Source organism: Strix aluco, chromosome 5 (genome assembly GCF_031877795.1).
Source record: "Strix aluco isolate bStrAlu1 chromosome 5, bStrAlu1.hap1, whole genome shotgun sequence".
Taxonomy (NCBI): domain Eukaryota; kingdom Metazoa; phylum Chordata; class Aves; order Strigiformes; family Strigidae; genus Strix; species Strix aluco.
In genome coordinates this window covers 5,827,578-5,853,475 of record NC_133935.1, presented here as the reverse complement: position 1 = coordinate 5,853,475, position 25,898 = coordinate 5,827,578, and the positions used below count along the sequence as shown (strand labels likewise).

The 25,898-nt window shown below is 39.4% G+C and overlaps 1 protein-coding gene across 1 annotated transcript in view; it reads right to left on the bottom strand.

Annotated features, from left to right (window-relative positions):
* The window catches only part of VWF (von Willebrand factor), a 146,861-nt gene that overhangs the window by 73,649 nt on the left and 47,314 nt on the right, over positions 1-25,898 (bottom strand). The window contains exons 17-27 of the mRNA XM_074825700.1: positions 25,387-25,481; positions 23,946-24,106; positions 16,885-16,988; positions 11,415-11,553; positions 9,560-9,694; positions 6,376-6,522; positions 5,580-5,720; positions 3,828-3,947; positions 3,058-3,214; positions 2,351-2,509; positions 990-1,125 (exon numbers count right to left, since the gene is read on the bottom strand). Coding sequence (XP_074681801.1) covers positions 990-1,125; positions 2,351-2,509; positions 3,058-3,214; positions 3,828-3,947; positions 5,580-5,720; positions 6,376-6,522; positions 9,560-9,694; positions 11,415-11,553; positions 16,885-16,988; positions 23,946-24,106; positions 25,387-25,481 — 1,494 coding nt within the window. The remainder of the gene's footprint in view (positions 1-989; positions 1,126-2,350; positions 2,510-3,057; positions 3,215-3,827; positions 3,948-5,579; positions 5,721-6,375; positions 6,523-9,559; positions 9,695-11,414; positions 11,554-16,884; positions 16,989-23,945; positions 24,107-25,386; positions 25,482-25,898) is intronic.

Genomic DNA, 25,898 nt, shown 5'->3' with positions numbered 1-25,898 from the left:
AGGCTCTTCGTGTATACTGTTAAAAAAAATTAAAAATACTTAATTGATTAGCCTAACAGTCTCATGCCCTGGGTTTATAGCACAGACATACACTAGCCCTGGCAAGAGGACAGGAATTCAAAGTTCATACCTATTCAGAGCTTCTGTGAGGTTCAGGGCATTTGGAGCTAAGGTGCTAGTCTGGGCTAATAGCTGCTGCAGTTTTACAACTCAGTTTCTATTAAATATGGTCAAATTACAAGACGGAAAACTCTCTTGTATTCACAGCATTATAAGTGACTAGTGAAAGTATCCAGCAGAGGTCTAGACATCTGAAGAATACCAAACTTTCAGATACTACAGGCCATGGCATAATATGCCACTGGGCAGCATACAGAATTAAAATCGGTCTCTGCCACAGCGCGGCTGAAGACCCTCATCCTGCATGGTGCACAGCACTGTGCACCCTGCATTAATTTCATCATATTTGAAAATGTATGCTTGCAGGATCGGGCCGTGGGATATCATATTAAAATCTTGGGGAAATTGGTTTTCCAATAGTAGTACACAATTCCAACTGCTAATAATCTCATCGAGTTCTAGACTGAGCACACATTCAGGTCTTGCACTATACACAGGATTTTTTAGTATTGGCAGAAGAAAAGAGTCTGATGGCTTTATTGATGTTGAATCACACCTTACACAAAAAGAAGTGGAATATCTGAAGCCAGTAGGGCCACCTACACATGGGAAAAGGCCTTTTTTGAAAGGAATTTATGAATTTCACTTGCTTAAATTCAGCTGACATCCTATAATCCCTACTGTCACTGAAAAACTTCAGCTTCAGTTTTTATGTGAAGGGATATTGACATAAAAGATGGTTTCCAAGCTTCATCTTCAGCGGTGTGTTTAAAGTTACATCCAAAAACTTATTCACGTGGATGTGCTTCATCTCACTCCCTTCATCCAACCCAACAGGCACACTACTTCACTGCATAAACCCATCATACCAAGATTGACAGTGCTGTGGATCATCTCTGTTCAAAACTATTCTCCTTCCATGCAGGATCTTGACATCTCCAACTGCACACACGGGACAGTCTTCTGGACTGACACAGTCCAGGGACAGTTCATCAAGTATTTTCCCTGTTTCAAAATAGCAAAGTAGTATAAAGATGCCAATTTTCATGAATTGCAAAACTAATCATTCCATTTACCCTGCTACAAAAAAAACCGTAATAAGGCTTCCGAGTTGGGCTCAAGCATTCTGAATACTGTGCTTGTGTTATGACCACTGCCAGCTTGACACAGAGAAGTATTTCCATCCTTCATAACCACTTTTATTTAGATATTGGAAGCATTTAACCAGTGTATAACTTGCAACAGCCAATACCATACAGAAGGTGGATATATCTTTAAAACAAAACATTGAAGATGACAGGAGAAAATGGCATTTTCCTTTTTACATGTATATTATTTATTTCTCCCAATATCCCCTACCTCACTCTGATCAGAGATACCAGGGCCCAGAATAGCTATTTTGGGTCTTAAAATACCTTCTTTCTTTGCCTTCATGTCTTTTCACTCTCTCTTTAGGAGTTATTTATTCATCTGAGTTTTCACTCTACTTTTGGATCTTGTTTGTCTTTCATTCCTTCCCTTTCTGTCCGTCTTTCCTCTCCCCACCCCATATTTCCCATATTTTTTCCTTTCCCTTTTCTACGAGATAGCTGCTGGGAACAGTTAAGCTGAGAGCTCAGGCTCACAGGGGGATGCCTGCTGGGCACTCTCAGGAGCATCAGAGCCCTGAAGGTACTAAGCAGGTCAAGGCAATGGGTTTCCCCACTGCAGTAGTTGCTCTGAAGAGAGCATTTTGTGAGTGTCCAGCACAAATTCATACCCTACTTTAACCACATAGTCAACAATCTCTGTTGCTACACAGACTCTAATCCTCCTATCTTCCTTTCTTATCACCCTGTTTGCATTCTCTCTCGTTCTTGCTGTCAGTGTTTCATTCTCCTCTTCTAGGCACCATTTCATCCCCTCCACACACAGTGCTCATTTCGCAAACTCAAACCAGGATGTCTAACCACCTCCCTCCTTATGCAGTAAGAAATTGTGGTGAAAACACATCAGCAAGCCTGTTAATGAATTAACTGCTACATCTAAGTCTTTTGTAATCTCCATGCCTTAAAAATCTGTGAATATTTCTGCATTGTAAAACCTCTTTCCATGCAATGGGAACACTTAGGTTGTTAAAAAAACCAACCAACAAAACAAACAAAAAACCCAACTCTACAGCAATACCTACAAGTACCAGGAGCATAGCAGAAAAAGATAAGTAACTGCTTAAAACCAAAGATGGACTTACCTGCAGGACAGTGTACATGGCATCCTTCCACACAGTGCAGAGGGCACTCCAAAGCCTGTGGGTGCTGGCATGTTATAGGACAAGCAGGTCCACAGCTATTATATCGCCATTCACACTGATAATCTAATTCTTGTTTATTCAGGTCCTCGCAGCTTTGTGCTATGCAGTGGAAGAATCAAAGGTGAAAAAGTCAAACCAGAGCGTATCCATCATATCTTTCAGAACTATGACACCAAACTTGGTATAAAGCGGACCACATACACACAGAAAAAGAAAGATTTCCATCTTTAAATAATTTATTTTTATTTTTTACTACAACCAAAGCAGGCCACTTCTTCACACTTGGATTTTTTTTTCACATAATTAAACAGAGATATTTTGTTTTGATTAAAAAAATTGCAAAAAACAAACTTTAAGCTTTAATTAATATATAGAACTAGAGAAACCATTTCTTTCTCTAGATTTTGTGGTACCACAGATTATTATATCCCTTAATTGAGGGCATGGTTTTTCCAGATATGGCTCTGTACATAAATAGAAAAGGGAGTGGAAACATCACTGTGAGCTGCTAACCCAGTCCCATCAAAGTGAACTTTTCTGGACATCAGTGTGAACAGAGCTGGATGAGAACAATCTATCTGAGCCAACAGTTTGATTAAAAGCTTGAACATTTTCACCCAATTATTCCTCATCTACCCTGTACTTACGGCACAGAGCTGGTGATCTCCAGTGAACAGCAACACCTTTTTGTGCACAGACATGTGCATAGGCTGCTATAGCATCACAGAAGCAAGCACAGTCCCCAATAGATTCACAAGCACAGGTGTCATACATGCAAATATCTATGTAGGGCTCAGGATTCACCTACAAAAGAGAAATATGGGGTACAGTACACTCAGTGATTCCCTTCATCTCCTTCTTGTAGACATATTTAATCTTTGGATGGTTTGGCTGCTCCATTTGCCAAGAGTTGAGGTGCCACATAAATTAGTGCAGATCTTTCTACTGATGTCAGCAAGGACTCAAACTGGGCCACATTCTCAAGGTTGCTATAGATGCTACAGTTCATTGTCCCTTAATATTCCACATATGGATTAAATTTACATGGTTTTGGGCCCCATAACCCTCTTGTGCAGCAGCTTGGGTAGACTGCAGTCTGAACGGCATTATACTAGCTCAGCTCCCCCTCCCCTCAAATCTCAACCCTTGTGCTTGACTTCACGTGCCAGTCTCGGGGCTTTAGATTAAAATTTCCCTCAAGCAGAAGTTATTCTACAGCTTACTACTAGCCGCCAGCCTGCATTTTCCCATGAAGGATCAGCTATAGGACAGGGCCAGAGATGAGAATGCCAATTAGTCAGCCTCCTCCAAGTCCTGTGTGTTGCCAGCATAACCATACTTTTGCCTTCAGCTGCAATCAGTGTCAGCACAGATCATGCAGAATTGAAGAATGTGAAATATGTGACACAATACTCACAAGTTTCTTGCATTCTTCAAAGAGATCCCCGGACAAAATGCTGCATGACGTTTCTACCATCATCTGCTTCACTATGTTTCCATTACACAGTGGAGACATCAAGGTCTGTTCCTGGTTGGGCTTAATATTGTAAGAGACAAGCACACATTTCATTAGCCTTGCCTTCAGGACCTCAGGACACTTCAAATTGAAGTAAGAGACTCGCTAGCACTAGACATTTTTCATGACAAAGGAAATTGTTTCTTTGAGTAAAGTTTCAACCCATTGTAGGACAGGCACAGATCCTGCCATGGCAGAAAGCAGAGTAGAGCAGGTCACCACCTACATTTTCTCCAGTTCTTACTTGTACGCTGCAGTTTTAACATAGACATTCTGATGACAGAAAGTCCTACTGTACCAAACATCCATCCTGAAAAACAATCATTCACGGCTCTACAGAAGGCCCATGGGACTCACAAATATGATCAGTCTTCAGCACACAATACCCAAGGCCATTGCTGAAAAAGAATGGCTCAGTAGTCTCCCCTTGTCCCGCTTAATTTATCTAAGAACAAGGACCACTAGTATTGACATGGCATTTACCATGGAGACAGTCTGCAGGTTCTGTTCTGTGCCTATTACACTGAAATGAGAAGCTGCTCCTTCTCAGTTTTACCCTGCAGTCTCCCTCATTATTGCGACTTCTGTGCTCCAATCAAGCCACATCAAAAACAGTGACATTCAGCAAGATAATGCTGTGGTTATGTCACACTCGCACATAATTAGCAAACTAGCCCAAAAGATTTCGTGTGATCAAAAATGCTTCATTTTATTTTCTGATAATGTAAATCTTTTAAGGAAAGATCTAAAAAAGGCCTCTCTTCCCCTTTCTCTTTGAAAATTTGGAGGAATTTTCAAGAGAAAATTTTCAGCCCTAAAAGCATCATCTGAATGAAATGCTTCATTTTACAGATGTCAAAACAAATTGTCTTCAAGTTGTTTCATCACACTTTTTGATTTGGAAATACTTTTGGCCACAATTATTTGTCAGCTCAAGACAAATTTATTATTCAATTTCATTCTTTCAAAACTCTGTATTTAGAAACAAGAAAGTATATCTCATGTGTAGCATAATTAGTACCCCATGATATCACCTAATCTCTGGCACCAGGTCATAGATAACACTTTCATATAGCAGGTAATCTCCTCAAAATTCAGAAGCAGTGATAGATAGCAATAATGTCTTACATCCCCTCCTGTATCTTGTTTTTTCTGTTCAAGTCTCCCCAGTCTGAAAATAATAACTGAATTCTCTTTAAAAAAGATTGAGAATTATATGGAAAGAAATTAACCTGCGTGTTCAGCTGTTCATAAGTAGACAGACTAAGATTTGGTATATAGAAGTTTGAATAGGGAAGTATAAAATTTTTATCTGAACTCCCTGTCTGAAAATTACAGCTGGTTTTTTTAGATTAAGCTCTAAAATGAGATTTCCAGTTATACCTGGATTTCAAGAATCTGGGCTGGCAAACTCTATGAACAGCCTTTACCATACAGATTGGCTATTTTAACATTCATCTGAAGCCAGGCAGCACAGAGACCTTAAATAAATTAATTGATCTTTTATCAGATTTCAAGAAATAATATTATTTGGCAAAAATATGGGGGAACGAGTTAATTTCTATTTATTTTTATCCTTCCAAACCTCTTTGCCCCCTCTTGAGTGATACTGTAACCTGTATTAATTAGTTTTCACAGTTCATTCACAATCACCTTTTCAACATCAGCACAGTATGGATTAACTTTCCAAGAATTCCCAAAGTCAACTGGATCTACTTCAAGATGTTCATTGCTGCTGGTCAAATCATTGTTTTGGATTCCATCAAAATTTCCACACAGACCACACACTCGATCCTTGCAGGGAAAGAAACACAAAATACATAAATCTTACATCTGTAGACTGGCTTAGGGTTTTGTTAAGAAGTCCTTTTAGCCTAGTTCTTTAATGGCACAGGGTTTAAAAGCTGAATTATCCCTGGTCTTGCCAAGTTCACTAAAATAGACATAGTCTCTCACAGAGAACATTTAGCTCATATTCCCATTCTACCTAGCCGAAAGTAGGACAATACTGTCTCCAAGGACTCCAGGAAGCAAGACAGCAACTCTGATCAGTGGTGCCTGTTGGCTCTATTTGGAGTACATCCCTCCAATCCCATTGTATTTCTGGAGTTGACTGTCCTATTGCAATCACTAGTACACCTGGCTCCTTATACTGCTGCTCATGAATACAGAAGAAATCACCCAAGGCATAGTTATTCTGAGGCACCACAGCATTCATCTTTTCTGTCATAGCTCGTCTCCAATGATCCAGAATTTACCCCTTGCATTTGAACTACCAGGAAAATAAGCAACCCTTATGGTATTATAAAAAAATCCCTTCGTTTTCAGTCAAGTGCCTAATACTCCGTGGAAATGTATCAGTAAGTCTGCATAAAAAAATTGCTATTCTCCAGAGACAGGGTAAGTGCATTCTTTAGTGAGAATAAGTAGTAAAGCAAAAAACACTTACTTTGAAATTGCCTTTTAAGATAACTGAGACTCCCATGGCCAGATCCCAGGTCACACTGATGCTTTTGCCCAGTAAAATGATGTAATAACGGCCAGACCTCATGACTTCTAAATCACTGTCATCTTTAGGAGGTACCTTGATGTTTACCTGAACAAGAAAAGCACATTGTGCTATCAGTCATGTCTCTAATTACTATTTCACGTAGGTCACTTTCCCAGCGGGATACACGCTCATAGGTTGACAGCTATTTTCAAACACTGTTCTCCAGAAAACAGATAGGTCCCATACACTATGCAGATGCTCCAGAGCACTTGCAGAACTGTAAGCAAGGTATGGGGAAGGAACAGATTACAGGATAGTCTCTACACTGAAAAGTTTCTGTAGATAAATTATTGCCTTAGAAACAACACTTCTGAACAGCAAATTAGGATACAAGTACAGTACTTCAATCACATCACATTTCCATAATTTTGAATGTGGCAATGTCCCTTGTGCTCCCGAGGTATAACATACACTCACCACAAATGCTGACACACAAAGCAATGACTAAACAGAAGGAGGGCTGATAAAGAGGACAGGGTATACCAAATTAAGGATCAGTTTAGTGTTCAGTTAATGGTTCACTGAGTAATTACATTTTGGTTTATTTCACATTTTTAAGAAACTAACAATTCTGTGCTCCTGAGGCAGGTAGCGACAAAAGGGCTGGCTAGGTTTAAGAGTAATGTGAACTGGGAGAACCACATTCATCAGTGGCCTCTGAAAGACCAGAGTCTGATTCTGAAGTCAGGAAGGATTTTCTTCCCAATCAGCTACACCAACAGGAAGAATCCTCAGAGATTCATTTCGGTGTCTCTTCATTTTTCCATCACTTTCACTTCCCCCCTGTGCCTCTTTCCATCTGGCTGCAAATTCACTGCCTCTAGCTACTCAGAATTTAAGAGATTAATTTAAAATGCTTTCTTTTACACCATAATCCCCTTTCAATGGGAACTCTAATAGGATTATTAACCACATTTGGAGAGAAAGGTCTGGCATGGCTGTTACTTTAAGCACCATTAATGCATTAACTGAAAACTGCTTACTTGTGGAAGAGGCAGATTAAAACTTTCAATCAGTACAAATAGTGATTAAAGCAAGGGAGAAAGAGGTGCCCACAAACCATTCACACACTCCTCAGTTTGAGGGCAAAATATTTCCTCATCCTACTATTCTTTCTTGCTCAATTCAGTAAAAGCTCAGCACCATAATTCAATTCTGTTCATCTCTGGGCTATTATCAGAAACCTTTATCGCCAGAGAAGACAGTTTACAACTTCCAAGGATCTCCTAAACAGTCTTTAGGGAAGAATATGTTAAAAGGAAGCTTTTTCATCTTCTCCTATGCCTAATGTATTACTATACAGTCGAGTCACACTTGGTCACGTCACTTCTAAATATAGTAGTCTCTTTTTCCAAACTCAGGCAAAAAACAGAGGAAGACAAAGCTGAGCTGGGAGGTTGACCAGAATTTGTAAGTTTATGGAGGCTTTTTGCCCAACCATGAAGTCATAAACTTTTGACCCTGAAAACTGGCAGATTTATTCGTTTCAGAAAAGCAAAAATTGTTTCATGGTAATTTGTTTTTAATGTGAGCCAGAACTGTAACATGCAGATACCTCAATTAAGCCTCCCTTTACTTAAAACTAGAAACTGCTCTCAAAACAATATCATCGTAAAACAATGCTGCTTGGAAACATTTTAATGGCAAAAATAGACTAGATTCTCCTGCTTGCTTCTAAGGACTCTTGTGGAAAAAGAGTGTAGGAAGTAATCACTGGTTGAGAATTTGCCTAAATCTTCATATCAGTTGATTTTCCCCAATCTCTCCTTTGGTTGCTGTTATTCCTAAGAAAACATGCTCTAGATATTATTACACTGAGCCTTAAACTCTCTAGAAAGCCAGATAAAAATTCAGTCAAGGTTGTGTGGACAGCCTTGAGGTACAGACCTAGCTCTTGCAAGGACATACTCTCTCAGGAACCAAACACCTGTTGCTGTAGTTGCTGGGTGCCTAGTGACCTCCTCTCTTTTCTAGCCTTTCTTGAGGTGTCCAAAGGAATCACAGTTTTTCTGAAAATCTGTCACCTACAGAAGCTTTCAGACAAAACTTGGCTCTAAAGTATTACCCTGCACTACTATTCACCCTCACCCATGTAGGGGATTCTTTAGCAGTAGAAAAAAAATGGTTGGGCAACCAATATGTCCTATGCTCATTCCTCCAGCAACCAAAAGCCTGCGTGGTTCATATGCTGTCAAGATGCACTGAAAAAACACAATTTATAAAGGTCATGTTTTACAAGTTCCTGTTAAGTATCAGTGGCACACAGCAATTCGCAGGCAATTTGCAGGCTGTGCAAAACCCTGTACAGCTTTGTCTGTTGACCCAAACAAGGCACTTTTCACTGGGAACATTTTTGCAAACCTCTGGTCCAGATACCAGTTCAGAGCACAGTACTTCTGAAAAGTGAGCAATTGAAACACTATAAAGCACCGTAGCTCTGTAATGTTTGAACACACAGAAGGTCTTAATTGTTGCAGTGCTCAAGGCAAAGAACTGAACTTTGTCCTTTGGAAAGCTTGTTTCCTGCAGTGGGGGGATATGGGGGGTGGAAGTGATTTTTGGTCAATTCTTCAGTGCTCATTGGTAGGAAAGAGGGGGAAAAAGGAAGCATTCAGTCACCTGGATTTTCCATCTGACAGTTTAACAGGGGAAAGGATAGTTGATATTTGCTTCTGCAGTATCAACTTGTGTGAGCTACAACTTCCTTTTTTTCCTGTGTGCTCAGTCCTTCAGATGGCTAAATTAGGTCTGAAGCTTTACTAGTCATGGGACAGTAACTTCTTAGTTCTTCCTTGCACATAATGTAGCTTAAAATAGACTTAGACCTCCCACGTTCAGGAAGGGCATTCCTCATATGAGCTTGCATTGAAGAGCATTCTTGTCTGACAGATTTGTTGGCATCAAGCAGAAATACCAAAATGTCATTATACTTCTGGAAGCAAAATGGATAATTATAATCCTGCTAATCTGTTCATTTTATCAAGAACCACTGAGCATGAGATCATTCATGCCTCATCTTACTAAACAACCTGAAATTCTTTTCCCCAAAAAACAGAAAGAAAGAGAATAGAAGTGTACGTACATTTCCATTAAACAACTCTATTTCCCCACTTTCATAGAGAATGATAACCCTTTTGGTGCACTTTTCTCCAGTGAAGCCACAGCCTTCATTTGAAATGAGTATCCGGAATGTTCCAGAGTTATCCTTGCAGAAATCCTATCAGATGAAAATAAATGAATGAGTCATTAATGTGGAACATTTAAAAAACACACAGAGACCTATGGAGAAAAAGGAAGTCTCAAATAATACCCTCTGTAATCTGTGGCCAGTATGTTGGCATGCCAACTGTTTCCATATTAATCTATTTTGTGCCCAGCCTTTGATATTCATGTGGTCCACACCCTTAAAGAATGACACACGCTCTGCCAGCGACACACACGTGTGCGTATTTTGCAGGGTATTTTTGGGCAGGGAGAATCCATGCTATTACAGTATCTGTGATATTTTGAAGATGTACAATTGGCACAGTATACCTCTTAATACACAGATATTAATTGATTTAACAGTGAAAACAACACTCCGCAGCTTTAACGGTAAAATAAAAATATAAACCTAGAAGGTTAGGTTAGAAAGAAGGGTTAGAAGGAAACTTGCTGCACAGTCTTGAGCAAAATGTTTGATGCTCACGTTTTCCCACCTGTACGTGAATAATAATTACAATAATGTCAACCTATTTGTTGGGGAGCAATTACGTAGTTTAATGTATTGACTTTCTTTTAAGATAAATATTTCTGAGATGCATGGAATTAGTAGTACATTTACATGATGACTCATGACTCTCAGGCCTTTTAATTTTTTGGGTTTGTTTTATTTCCAATAAAAGAAAAAGACCCTGTCTATAGCTGTCTGTGTTTGTCATCTGAGGAAAACAGATCTCATTTTCATTTTAAACAGTTCTGTAGTACTTTATTCTATCACCACCCTTAAGACCTTTACACAGAGCTCTCACTAGTGTCAGAGCTATCATTCTTCTAAGGTAATCCAGCTGGCAGGTAATCCAGGTGGGAGCATAGTTCAAAGACCTAGCCAGAGACAGGTTGATCACACTTTCCTGCCCAAGGAGAACTGCAAGGAGGAATGTGCCTCACAGAAACGGTCTGTGGGGAAAATAGGAGCACACCCAAGAAACCTGTCCCTTCATAACTGCAGAATACTGTTGTTATTAATTAGCAGTGGATCCATTTAATGTTAGATCGAATTTTCAGATAAATCCTTCTTTTGCATGCACATTTTTAAATACACAGTGATTTGCATCTGTAGATGAGCATTAATCTTATTCAACTCTACAATTCTGGCTGCTCCCACAAATCACAAGTTGATGTTAGTGTGCTATGTCTTTATCCACCTCTTCCCTTTGCTGCGAAGAAAATGGATATTTTCAGTGTACTCCAAACAGCTTGGTACATGGAATAGGAGAGTGACTTTTGCCAAAGTGAACGAGCAGAGTCTGTGCCCTGGATGCATTAAAGGCAGGTTCACCCATCACTCCTTATGTCACTCAGTCAGACAGTAAGCCATCACTACAGGATAAAGAGACTAGTGGGGAATGAGGAAAGATGGTTTTATGGGTATCTACAATTCCTTGTTAGAGATGAGATTCAGACAGCTCCTCTCTGTACCACTCTGCTATCACAGGATTTATGACTGCCAGCTAGACACATGAAAACCTAACTCATTTCTATAGAACACATTGCAAGCTTCAAAGTTCTCAAGGCATCTTTGAAATCATTAATAAATTTTGCTGTCCTCTACCATACATCTGGCTTAGTAATTAAGAATACTTTACTGTGATTTATCCAAACATTGGACTTCTCTTCTGGTGTAAAACACCTTATATATTATCAGACAGCTTCTTTGGCATTTGACATGGTCTTACCTGAACTAATACATATTGACAGTTTCCTGGAAACTTGTATTTCAATCCATCAAATGTCAAATAATGAGCTGTACCAATAACAGTGCAGGTGCCATCACACATATTTTTGGTGCATTCCCACTTTCGACCATGGCACACACTGTAACACAGAAAAGGAGTCAGTGACAGTTACCATTATTTCTAATGTATATAATAAGCAAGAGAATGCAAGGTGCTTTAGGCAAAGCAAAAGAGCAAAATTTCTGCCTCCAGGAACTTATGATTTGAAGACTCTCCAAAAGACACACAAGGAGTGATAAGCTATTATTTTGCCCTTTTCCCGGGCCTGGGTCAGGGAGTAACCAACTGCAGAGCAAACAGGAGCATTGTTCCTCTGTGTGTCTTAACCCAGCCATCAGCTGTGAGGAACCTCTGCCGTTGTCTGTGCTGCTGTCCATCCTCAGGTATGTCCCCAGCAGATCCGCGGTGTTTGGCCTTGAGAAGGTACTCTTAGGGGTCTCCATGCCTGGGTTGCTCAAATCCTTCTCTAGATAGACTTCCATAACTACGTTACACTACTGTGCACCAGATGACACTCACTCTCATTAACATAAAGTAGCATATGTTAGCAGTGGCTGCATAAAGCCAAACAGTGCATTAACAACTTAAGTGAATAAGGAATGTGTTTCCCTTTTTCTTCCAAGCTGCATGTAGGAGTATGTGCTTTTTGAACTTCCCTATTACAAAAAGAGGCCTGGACAGAGCCTGCTAGAATATTTCATACTACTATTAGTATTTTATTTTGGATATGTCGCTGTGCTCTGAGTAGCCATTTAGAAATACATATTGATCACCCTCTAAGGACCATTACAGGATAAATATGAAGTATAATATCAGCAACCCTGTTTTTATTTGCAGTACTATCCGTTTTTCCCCTCATTAAAAGCCAAAATAGTAGTAAATTTATTATCCAACTGATGCCAAAGGACATGCACTTACTCTAGCGATCAACTTCTGCAACCAAGTAACCAGGACCGTAATTCAGTCTGCCCAGTGGGTTTTGTTCAGATTATATACTTCTGTATAATACCACCCTTCTCCAAAGAGATCTCTCTGTTTTTAAATTAAATTCATTCTTCATGGTAGTTTATGTGACCTAGCAATTGGAGACATTACCTCAGAGTCTGACAAGAACACACATATGGATAGAAGTATTTCTTTTTGTGTACATAGGTACACATCTACATACACCCTCTGAGCAATGTCCTAGGGTGTGATACTGTCCCCTGAGGTCTCCTGTGGTGATCGAACCAGAACGCCTGCCCTACAGGAGAATTCAAATTTTGCGACGTACAAATAGGCATAAGCTAAATCTCAGCTTACGTGACAGGAGATATGACAAGACTCCTGATCATGAAAGGAGATACACCAGTCGTTCCCTGCCTGCATAGCTTGCAAGTGGTGTTGAGATCACCTCCTAGACTTCCTCACAAGCACAGAATATGCAAGAAAAAAAAAAAAAAAAAGGACATTCTGACATGCAGAGCAAAACGAGATGGTGCCTTCTTTTTTCAGGGGGAGATGAAATCTGAAGAGCAATCAGACATAGGGTTAAGGTCTTGATATCATTATACCCACGTTGTTGTAGCAGCTGTACTGCACTGTCATTATTACACAAAACCAGGGATGCCATTTATGAAAGGGACAGCGTTCTCTTTTTTCACTCCTTTTGCACTCTTTTTGCCTTTTGTTGTTCTTTGTTGTTTCGGCTTTGGGTTTGTTTTAAAAAAGCAAAGCAGAATGAAACAAAAAAAAAAAACATGGTAACCATCTTCCAAGGGGATATTCAAAATGCAAAGAAATCCAATTCTCTTATCTTGCTGTAACTCAACAGGTTTCAGTGTAATTATACCAGTGTAACAGACAGAAGGAAAAACAGTAGGGCTCCTAGTCTTCATGATGACACCAAACCAGCCACATTCAACACCAATCATTACTAAATTTCTGAGAGTTTCCAAGAACATTTGTATCCTTTCATTGCTGTAATACATAATAATCTAAATCTTACATGGTACCCTTATAAATAAGGCTCAAGGAGGTAAATATGCTCATGTTAAAATGAGGGAAAGAGAGAAATTGAGAAATAAAGAGAATTCAGAGCATCCACCCTGTCTTCTTGCCCTTTTCCAGAGGTATCTTGGAGAACCACAAGCCTCGCTGCAGAAGCTGCAGCTATGAAAGGGGATCTTTCCTTTGGCATCCACAGGCTTTTGATCAGTGAAATAAATTGATTTGCTAACTAGCAAGAGACTAAGTAAACAAAATAAAAAACAAAGTCAGTGAAGTACAATCTGCTCACTCCTTTGTTTGCTATTAATTTTGGGGAGTTAGAATAGCATCTGACCCCATATCTAATAATCTAATCTAATCATAATAATTTAATAATCTAATAAGCAATATTTTGCTTGAGGTTGGAGAAACTTTCATCACTCAATGCTTTATGAATGCAGATGGACACCATCACTACCCCAGGAACTTTCTAATCAAGCTCGATAAGGACAGGGAAAGGGGAATTCTATCCCTGCTTTACAGATGTAAAAACTCAGAGGTAAAAAAAAACCTGAAGTACTTTCCCAAGATCAAATTGCTAAACATAGAAAAACTGGCTACTGAAATGAGTTCTCTAATAATGCCTTAACCCAAGCATAAGCATTGTTTAATCTTGATAACACTTCACAGCATAATAAATATTGTGCAATACATTTTCTTCAAAGAATGAAATTTCAGTAACGTGGAACCTATTGCACCCCCTGCTATTAAATCTCTGCTAATAGGTAGAGCAAGACCAAGATTTTGTATATATGTGCACGGACAGATTATAAAGTGTGTGGTGTAGCAAAACTCAGATTAGCAAATTTCTGCTGTGTACTGCTTCATAAATGTTATTCCAAAATTTTCACTGAGCTCTACAATGAATTCCCAATACATAGCATAACAAAAGTTTTGCCACTGGCTTAGACTTGGAGACATTCCGTTGTTCATGAATTAGGGTCTCCCATATGTCAAGTCGAATGTAAACGCCAAATCTGACACCTCTGGCTCATATATTGCGTTTGCAGGTGTTCACATCTGGCTAAGAACAAGTGAGAATGAGAACTCCTGCAACAGCAGTACAAAAAGCAAAAACAAAAGAAAAGGAAGATCTGACCTCCAAAATGCAGACTCTCAATTCTTATTAATTCTCAAAGCAATAGTAATTTCCTATATCACTTTCTAAATGACATTTGACTTGATATTTGAGGAGAACTATCGTGAAACTTTTTAAATTCACATAGTTCAAAAAAGCCCTAGTGATATTTTTGAAGAGATCTTATTTCCAATTTTACTTTCACATTAAAGAAAAATATCTAAAATGAGAGGAAGAACTTTTTATCAATGAGAAAAGGCATGATTTCTAACATTTTTTTTGACCCTGATACTAAAGAAAATTCTATGTATTAGAGGAATTGTCACTTACAATGGCACTGCCAGAAACAAAAGGGCAGTTACAAGAATGAAGCAACACGTTTATGATTATTTTAAGATTGAAGATTATAAGAATGACTGAAAATAAAAATGATTGAAAATTATAAGAATGACCGCAAATAAAAATGACTGAAACTAAAAAAAAAAAAAAAAAAGTTATTGTGAAGAATCTTGCAACTTTCACAAGGATGCCTAGTTTTACACCTTACTGTTCTTGTTTCAACAAAATTTTCACTGTGTCTGTTTTTCAGCTGAGTCACCTTTACTTAGATGTAATGTAAGCAGGTTATAGTATATGCATCTATATAAAAATATCAACTTTTCCTCCATCTTCCTCCCTTCAAAACTGCTTTTCCTCAGGTCTAATTACAGTATATGATTCACAACGTACTACGTAGCTACAAAGGAAAAAAATGAAACAAAACACTGGAAGGTCAACATTTCCATATAAAACCATAAAACTTTATATCCAAGTCAAACTTACACTAGTCAGGAGGAGTCCCACTAGTTTAAAAATTCAGCACTTGAAATCACTGTTGCTCAGAGATCAATGCACAAAACAAAAGCCAAACCAATGACTCTTTAATAGTGCTGATTCTCTGATCCAACCCCACCCAGTCATGCTGAGGATAACAGAAACACTGCTCCTGGGGGTGCCACAGAGATGGGCAGGGACATGTCAGGTAAAACATACAGGAGATTCCAAAGTCTAAGTTCAAAGAGAACACAGTTTCCATGCTGCTGGTGGCTGGGTGTCCTACACCTTGGACTCTTGGAGCTCTGCAGAAAAGAGCCACCATTCCCTCCACAAGCACACACGGAGAGCAAAGCACCTCCAATGCATCAAGCATGCTGTGCAGACAGAAGCCAGGAATTATCCAGCAGGTAAACACCCTATTCCTTACCCAAAGCTGTGCTGAGAGTTTCCCTCCATGCAAATCTCACAGTCCAGCACTTGCTTTTGAACCTACAAATTTTTTTTCAAGAACCAAACAGGATGGATAGGGATGTGGGTGAACAGCATGGAGCATTTACTCTTTTCTTCTAAGTAGATATCACCAACTCCCTCTTCTTTTTTTCTCTATTTTTTTTTTTTTAAATAAATCAATGGACTAAGCACTCATTTGAGATGTAAGAGGTCAACTACGTTTCTGCCTGATGCTTTAACATATTTCCTGAAGAGCTCATGTCATATTATAGTTGGCATATCACACCCCTTCTGCTGATGCATGCTTCTGGCTGAAAAGGACTGATTTGAAGGGCCCCAGACAGCAAAAAAAGGGAAGGATAACAGCAGAGCGTAGCAACAAAGTACAGGCTCCATTCCTCCCACCCCAAATGAACTCCTATATTGTTATCTTGCATTGCAAAATCAAGCAGCTAGCTCTCCAGCTAGTGGCTGCAGAGGACCTGCACAAATACATAGACTACTTTTTTGCAAGGTACCAAATACAGTTTGACAGAATCACAGAATCATTCAGGTTGGAAAAGACCCTTGGGATCATCGAGTCCAACCCTCAGCCCGACTCTACAAAGTTCTCCCCTACACCAGATCCCCCAACATCTCATCTAAACGACCCTTAAACACACCCAGGGATGGTGACTCCACCCCCTCCCTGGGCAGCCTATTCCACTGTCTGACCACTCTTTCTGGGAAACATTTTTCCCTAATGTCCAGTCTGAACCTCCCCTGTTGCAGTTTAAAGCCGTTCCCTCTTGTTCTGTCACTAATCACCTGTGAGAAGAGACCAGCACCAACCTCTCTACAATGTCCTTTCAGGTAGTTGCACTGGTCTTTACACAACACGTGAAGGCAATATGCTGGTCTGTGCAATATGAGTATTACTACACTGCAAACCCTGACTTTTATATAAAATAGATCTGTTAAGAAAACAATATTTTGTTTTAAAAGAAACATGTTAGGTGTCCTAGAGAAAACCAGAAAAATGCAGTTCCAGTGGCTCACCAGGTGTTGCAGTCACTAGTCACTGTGTCTCCCTTGGCATATTCTCTTCCATTGTGAAAACACGGGCATCTCTCAGGAGCAACACACTTGTTTTCATGTCGCACCTAAGCAAAACACACAGTTTGTCAGCATGTGGGCCTGTCTGTATGTGCCAGTACACAGAGGAGTAGGCACAAGAACATGTGCATAAAGAATAAAGAAAAGGATAGATGGAAAGGTTCAAGACTATTTAAGGTAAGAAAGGTACAGCACTGATAATATTTTTTCCCATTAACATATATAGATCTATAGGTACATAAATCACAGTGTTGCTTCAGCAGCTGAACACCAGATTGAACTGCTGGGAGAATAGATTAGATTATAGAAGAACGTTGTGATGAAAATGTCCAATCTGACCAAAACTAGGATGTGGAGAAGGTAAAATAGGCTACTTGTATATGACGAGCAGGTGAGAGCTTCTCACACAACAAACTGAAGGATGGCCTAACAGAAAAGCAGCCAAACGCAGGGCTCAGCTGGGCTAAAATCTGAAATATGAACACTGAGGAAGAGACAAGGAGCTGCAGTGCCAGAAAAACCCATGTGCAAATGCAGGTTCTATTGTCACAGAAAACAGCACCCCAACAAAGCCACCTCCCTGTCGACTCGCCTCTGAAAATTGCAGTAGTCACTCATTTTCTTTCAAATCCCTATTTATTTCCTAGAAGGCAGGATAAATATCAGTCCACTTAAGTCATTATTTCACTCTCACAGGCTCTGTTGCTGGGAAATAGGTCATTATGTTCCATCTACATTTTTTTCTTTTTCAGTTTTACCCTACTGATCTTGGTTTCACTTTGTATAACAACAAACAATTTGTGCCACTTAAACAAAAATAAAGTAAACAAAGAACCAACTAATGCCTTTAGACTATTCAGATTTTTTCCATTCCTTTTCTCTGTTTTTTCTGTGATTATTCCCTTTCCATTTTGAAGACAGACAGTTTTAGAAAATCAAGCAAAACCAAGGCTGGCTATGCTGTTTTTCACTTGGTCGTGGTTCGGCAAAGCCAGGGGTAGGTTTGGCTCTTGCTTCATGGAATGCTGAAATGGAGAATGCTTCCCCTCCCTCTCATTCAAAAGTCACAAAATATCACCTTCCCACTTTCAACTCTTTCTGTAAAATCATTAAAATAGTTTCTTTTTTACCATTAAATACAGGCCAATGAGATCAATGTAGTCTGAACGCCAGGTTAATAAAGTAGAACAGCTCTGCCTTTTCCTATGGGGACCTAGAACTGCCACAGGGAACTACTAATAAAACGGATTTCACAGCCCTGAGACCTTTCATTCATATGCAGCTCCACATGCTCTGTGGCTTATAGAGAGCTATATTATGCCAAATAAACTCACACCAATAGAAGCAAGATGGAAACAAAGAAATGCTTTTCTAGATGATAGACCTGGGGCTCTTCCTCAGACTTAATCTCCACAAAGGACAGGGAGAAAACAGGCCAGAGAAGACCATATGTTTATGGTCTTTGGGGTGTTTAATTCCTTCCTTCCTTCCTGGTGGCATTCAGGAAAAAAACAATATATGACTTCACACTCATGGCTACATTTCTGAATTTTCCACACTGTTCAGCAACACAGTTCACAAAAGACTTGGGGGCTAGTCTCTGGATACAAAATTTGGGATTAGACGTGTGGTTAGCAAAGGGAGGATTAGGACCTCTTCTACTTGCTCCCTCACACATTGACATGAAGCTAGTTACAGCCTATCCCCAACTCTAAAAGCTTAATAGACTGGTATTAGGTGTTTCCACCACAAACATACACCCACCATGAAGCTACAGTGCAGCAACTGTTAATTCACTGGCAAAGAGGGAAGACTACCTTGTTTGAACACTGCAGAGTGGGTGAGTAGGATTTAGAAAGCTGGGCATAAATATCCAAAGTGGACTTTGACCAGAAGACTAATTATTTGTGCTGCAAAACTCAATGGATTATGATTTTGTTAATAGTAACACACAACCTACTGGTCATATTGACACCACATCCAAAAGCTGGTATATCTGGCAGCCCGATGAGCACAGTACCATGTGGTACTACAAGGCCAGTGGCATTATTCACCAATAGCTGGACTTTCCACGGAAGTCTCTCAATCCATCGATAGACAGCATTTAATACAGGAGATCTAACAGTCTTGAGTGCCTGAGGTGATGGGAGGCATGAGTGTTGTGAAGGCAACCACAAGGAAAGACACAGATTTGTAATGAGAACAGATACTGTTTGCAGCGTCTCACACCCTTATGATGATGCTCCTGAGAGTGCATCCGTGGGATTATAAGTGGTTAACTAGCTGATGATCCCCCCTCTACTTGGGGATCTGACAGAAATGTCCTTCGTTTCCTTGCTCTGTCTTATTAATTTCTAAGCCATCACAAATCTTGCAAAAGGAAGGACAATATCACAGATTTCAGAACCTTTAAAATTGTTCTCCCCTAAACTCTGCCTTGATAAGGCTGAATTTTAATCTCTCTTGATCAATACAATTTTGATGAGTATCTCACTGCCAAGGGAAGCTCAGATTTTCACTGTTCCTCCTGATACACCTGAGGACTTCAGCAGAAAGTCAGTCAAAGGTATAAAGGAGTATGGGATTAAGTAAAGGAAGTGGGTCAAATTAGAACCCGATAGCTGATATGTTTGAACTAAAACAGCCTGTCACCATTTCAGTGCAAAGACAAGTCAAAAACATGTTAGGACACACCACTCAATATGTGCTGGTTTACACTTCGCTTTTCTTTCTTATGTCAGCTGTATGCTTCTTCTGTTTGTTTTATGAAGCATTATCCTTGGGCAGATGCACATACCAGAAAGCTGGTACCCACCTCCTCGTGAAGACTCTGTCATGTTGTTCTACAGGATAAGCCTACACTGAAGAATATACAACAGAGCTAGCAGGAAAATCAAAATAGCACTCTATTGAGTTTCTGTTGAAAACAGATTGGAAGAAAAAAAATATTTCAAACTATACTGATTAAAGAGTTTTTTTTCCTTTTTCTGCTAACATATCATAGTTTTAGAAATAGTTTTATTTCATCAGCCAGAATACAATAAAATGTTTCATTTCAATTTTAAACCTTAATTTACTTCAGTTGTTGAAAATTGAAATAAATTCATTTTCTAGTTTTGAAGTGTCTGGATTTTGTTCTTTCTGATTGTTCTGCTCCTCTTTTTCCCCAGAAAGGTGGTTAACACTCCATTTGTATATTCATTAATATTTTCCAATGGGAAAAACCTGGAGTGCTGTAAACTAATCTGAGAAAGCATATTTTTCCCCACACTTCTGCACATATGTTATGATTTATTTTTTCTGCTCTGCAAAAGGGTGACAAGTATGGAGAATTTCCCACCCTCCAGATGATCAAAGACAGAAAAAGAAGAATTACTTTTCATGACATATTGAACATTTTATATTGTTTTGATTTCTTGAAAATAAAAATATTAAGTCAAGGTGAACTGGAAAACTTATTTTTCAGTTGCAAGAAATTAGTTTTCATTTACATTTTCTGACCAGGGAAATAATCAATTGATTGATTGGCAAATTCTCACCCCAGAAAATTTTCCCATTCAAATCTAGGCAACTGCGGCTTCATGGTCATGAACCATCTTTGAATGCTGTTTTTTATTATTTTTCAGATATGTAATTCAAAACTGAGAGGCAATTTGTGCATACAGATTTTAGACTATGATTTCCTCTGTTTAAGACTGATAACTCAGCTAACTGATATATAAACATCTCTTCATATATGTGGGGATAACATTGCACTTAATTACATATTAAGTGTTATATATACTTGCAAATTGTACTGGAGAGTTTTCTGCGTAAACTACGTCCCATTGACTGTTTTTCCTGATCATATGAACCATTTTAGAGCCAAGCGAGAAGATTAATTTTTTTGTTAATAAGTTATCCAGGACCATTCATAATTTTTATACACTACTGCACCGCAAAAGAAAAAATATTCAGTAAAATGGCACAATTTCTTCTGGAATGGTATGTGCAAAAATTTATTCCCATAAATGTTCAGTAATCTGTTACTTCCCACAGACATTCCTACAAACAGTAGCTCACCTCCGTGAGTGCTTGTAAATTAAGCAGGATTACAGAACACCAACAAGGGAGACTGATGGGTAAAATAAATACTTATACCATTTTCCCGTCCCTTTATTGCTCAGCTCTGTTGGTACAAGTCTGGAAAACACAAACTTCATGACTTTGCAGCGTTTTCACACAGTGTGCTCAGAGTCTTTAAGGTAGAGAGAGGCAGGATGGAGAGGAGAACCTGGTCATCACCCCAAATCCTTCCATTTTCGGCAGCTGATACTGGGACCACATTGCAAAAATGCAAAAATAAGGGAAAAGCCTCCCCCAAACCATCCTGGTTAAGTACCTATTGGTGATGAGGAGGAAACTGCTCTTTGATGTCAAGCTGGCAGGTTGTGTGGAACCACATTGCCAGGTGGCCAATGCGTGGCAAAGGGCACCCACATAATGAAAGCTCCGAGCTTGGTCCTGCCTTTGCATGGCCATGCTTCCACAACATCATCTATATACTGGCTTCTCCCATCGTGGCTTTGAGAAACTCAAATCTCTCAATTTTTATTCCCTACCAAATGGGAAGCCCATGAGAACAAGAAAATATATAGACTGTGTTTACTGGAAGATTGAACCATACTGTCATCTAGCGGACAAAGAACATATTTTACTAGTTTAAAAAAAAAAAAAAAAAAAAAAAAAAAAATACTGGGCCCGATTCTTCTATCCAAAACCTGACAAACCACCTTGTTGAATTCAGGGGCATGTTTCACATCGCTGCAGAGTCAAGTGGAATTTCCAGTTCCAAAATGACAAAGACTGCTTCTCCTGGCAAGAATTTTATGAAACAATTGTCTGAATGATAGGTCCAACCTACTGAAAAAGAATACAAAACTCTATACTAAATCTGAAGGTTAATTACTAGGAAGTTGATTTAGGGGAGGGTTTTGGGTTTGGTTTTGTTAGGGGGGGCTGTCCCGTCCCGTCCCCCCCCCCCCTTTTTTTTTTTTTTTCTGTTGAGTACTTTTCATAATTTGTTTTCTATTATTAGCTCCAAAGTCTACTAATACAATATTCTGGAACTGAAACAAATCTCAAGCCCCTTTCTGATTGTTACGTACAGAGAAAGACCTATTCACACTGGAGCACTTGGAACTTTACACATACACAAGCTTTTTAAAGTTTTCTTACCACACTGCTATTTAGGAACGTTCTTCTCTGAAAGGAAAGACATGTGAAAGTAAAAACTGAAATGTGAAAAGAAGCAACACTTGTTTTTAAAATTGTGGTGAAAATTTGCTCAGTGTTGATACGGATGCCTTCAAATTCTGTTCTGTATTTTTCACTTTGTACCTATAAAGCACCTCACAAGTTTGAGTTTTTGCCTACAACTGGCATTTTATTCTGGAGTAGCATCTACTTACATAATGTGTGTTTATCAGCAAAATATGGTAGCAATGTTCAAAAGATACTTTACTATTAATTCTAGAAATTGCTGTATTATGAGAATTCAAGGGGGGTTATTGTTTCTAGTAAGACAGTGGAAGGAATCTGGGGGGAGAAAACGCCTGTATTCATACAGAATTAAAAACAGCATGCCTTTATAAAAATACATGGTTCCAAATAAAGTTAATTGCTTTTAAAATGGAATTTAAACTGGTGGTTGCAGTAAATTCATTAGAGCTAAAGCCTAAACATAAACATGCATCTCAGCCCTAGAAGTAATAACCCACACCTTCATTTGCTAACAATCAATGTCCAGTGCATATCAGTCTGAGCCCGAACCTTGAACAGCTATAAAAGATTTTTTTTTTTAAAAAATAATCTTTTGCATTTCTAGACTTCCTGGGTTGCAGCATTTGAAAACATCTTGCTTTACCATATGCCTGAGTCAGAAAGCTCTACCAGCACGTCTCTAAGTACCATGGGTATCAAATAAAGTCTCACAGCTGTATTTTAGCCCTCAAACAAAATAAAGACACAACCTCGACTCTTTTTCCAACATGTACTTGGTATGTTCATCTGCACTTCATGCACTAAACATCACAAACTTCTTAATCCCAGCAGTTTTCCTGGACAGAGATCTCAAAAGTGTCATTTTTTTAACTTCATAAAGAGTGTAGCATGTGCTCCACCTCCATCTTATTCACATGATGCCTGGGACTATACCCCAAGCCCCCACTAAGATCCTGTGCAGAACTCTTCACCTGCCCAGTGTTGCACAGCACTGAACACATGCTTTTTTCTACTGCTCAGAGAACAGCAGCAGCAAGCTGCTGTCTATTCTACTTTATCTGCTTTTTATCAGGGCTCTAAATTGACATTGAGTTCACAGTCACTGGCTTAGCAAACAACTATTTACTATTCGCCCTATTTAAAAATGACTAGATTAATAATTAAATTTGAGGGTTGCAGGGGAACATAACCCTAGACTTCAGAAAGCATTTTACCAGTGAAAAAAGCATGCTCAGCCCACCACCTGCAACTCCAGGACACCCTCTGGCATCATCTTAGCAAGTTTTGTGTCCCACGTTCCTTCTCAGGGGGAACTCTCAGTTTAGTACAACACACAGGAAGGCAGCAGAAGAGATGGAGACTTGACAAAGAGGCAACGTATCAGCAGGAGGGTTTGGGTGGAAGTGGGGCGGGTATCTAGGGTATGGGTGCCTGTGTACTTCTGTCTCTCTGACTGGGGAAGTTCAATAAGACCGAGGAGGAGTTTGGGAGAAGAGTTGAAGAAAGGTATAAATTGGTCTTAAAAAAAGTGCATTTTGGCTTTTTGATTCTCAATTATTTTTACAAGCTGAACTTCATCTTCCATGCAGATACACTACTGTGTAATGTAATGTAAAATACATGTATTTTAAACCAGTCACAATTTAGCAGAGTCAATACTTCACAACCGCATGTTTCCAAGTCACAAGAAGACTGCCGGTAGGAAAAAATGAAGGCAAGAAAACAAAGACGAGCCTGCTTACCATCCCTTTTGGACAGAGGCATCCAGATATGCAGCCATGGCTGATGCACTCCAAGTCATAATTCTGGCAAGTCTTGGCACACTCCAACCCTTCAGCTCTTGGGTTGTTTGCAGGACAGACAAGTTTTTCCATGGGGGATCTGCATGTCAAGCTCCTTTTTACTTTAAAAAAAAAAAAAATCAATTTACAAAAATTGCAATTAGAACTCAAGTCTTGTTAGCACAGTATTTTTCTAAAGGATGGGTCAACATTTTTATTAGAAAACTAATTTAGGATATAGAATAGAGCAATGCCACCACACCACCATGCATGACATCGTAAAGGTAACAGTCCCCACTTCTCATGAAGTGACCTCAGTTAGGCTGTCCTAAAAGCATGTATTCTAATATGGATGCAAAAGGAGCCGCACAAGGGTTCAATTCTGGATTGCACTAGGGCTACGAGCACACTTCAGCATGAAACATATTTCAACCTGTAGGCAGTGTACACTAGCCATGTCAGCACAAAATTGATGTTCTGAGAAGCAACAGCACCATATATTATTGTGGTTAGACTCACTTCCAACACAGAGTATAACTACATGAGTGACTGTTAATAACAATGCCCTTAGCTTAAACACAAAGTTTTCAAACTCTTTGAGAACTTAGGTTCTGACAGATCAGGATTTCCCAAGAAACTCCAGGTTATTATTTCAAGCAATGTTAGAAATACGCCTCTCTGAGGTTTTGTAAGTCTTAACGCACTAGTATCAGGAAAATTATGTCTTAATAACATTACAGCAAGAGTTTGGTGAGTTATACACCTAGAAGGCTTCACCTGAAGGACAGTGGGGGCCAACCAGTGACACTGTTACTGGTGACCTACCAAGACACCCCTCTCCCATCACAATCCTATAAGCTCCATTCATATATCAGTGGGAAACCTCAAAAAATCCCAGGCCACTGATGCCCTATTTTCTAATGCCTATCTCTACATGGCAGTTGTTAGTCTCCAGGAGGTTTTTTGGTAAGATGTCTCGTGGCTGGAGGGCCCACTCAGTGCCTGGCAGCACTCTAACCTTCAAGCCACAAAAAGCTTCATCTGCACCAGAAAGTAGAGCTTGCAACCTGCTAGTCACAAGCAGGAGGTATAAAGCTGGCTAGTTACTCGTGTCATGTGACCTTCAAATAGCAATTGGAGGCCTCAAATGACCGTCAAGGCACCCCTTAACCTCTTCAACTAAAGAGAGACTGCAGTGACTAACTATAATTTTGAAAGGTGGGACACCATGAGCCCTGCACTCTCCCATGTAAACATTTTGTTTCTATCCTGTAACAAAAAAAAAAAAATCAGAAAAAGACACATCACCAGCCACTACAACCTCTGGTACTCTACTCTAGATTACCAAGAGACTGAAGAGGGAAAAAAAAAAAAAAAAAAAAAATTTTTAAGGCATACTAACTTCTGGCAGATGGCCTCTCATCAGCGAAAACATCTGGCAGGAAGGCACCAGGAACTCTGTTTGTACTGCAGTGCATGAAACCATTTTCACAATAGCTGAGAAAAACAAATAGAGCTTATATTTAACAAAGTGACATTTAGCTTTCACTCACACTGTTGTTTTCAGACAGGACCACGGGCAACTTGTCAGTGCACCAAAATCACACCTCTCATCGGGGCTGATCTGTTGCTTACCAAGCTTAAAGGCAAACCTTCCTTAAAATAGTTGCAGTGCTAGACTATCATGGTAACCCAGCTGACGCTAGCCCTGTCCCACTGAATCCAGTGCGTCTGCACAGGCATAAAACTGGGCAAGTTAATAGTCAGGTCTGCTGTGGAGAGATGTAAGGGGCCAATTAGTGCCTGCAACTTATGACTTTTGTGTTAGAAGAGAAAAGGAGAAGACACTGTTCCCAAAACTGGGCTTGCCAGGAGCCACCCAGCAATTACATTCCTACTCTCAATGTACCACTA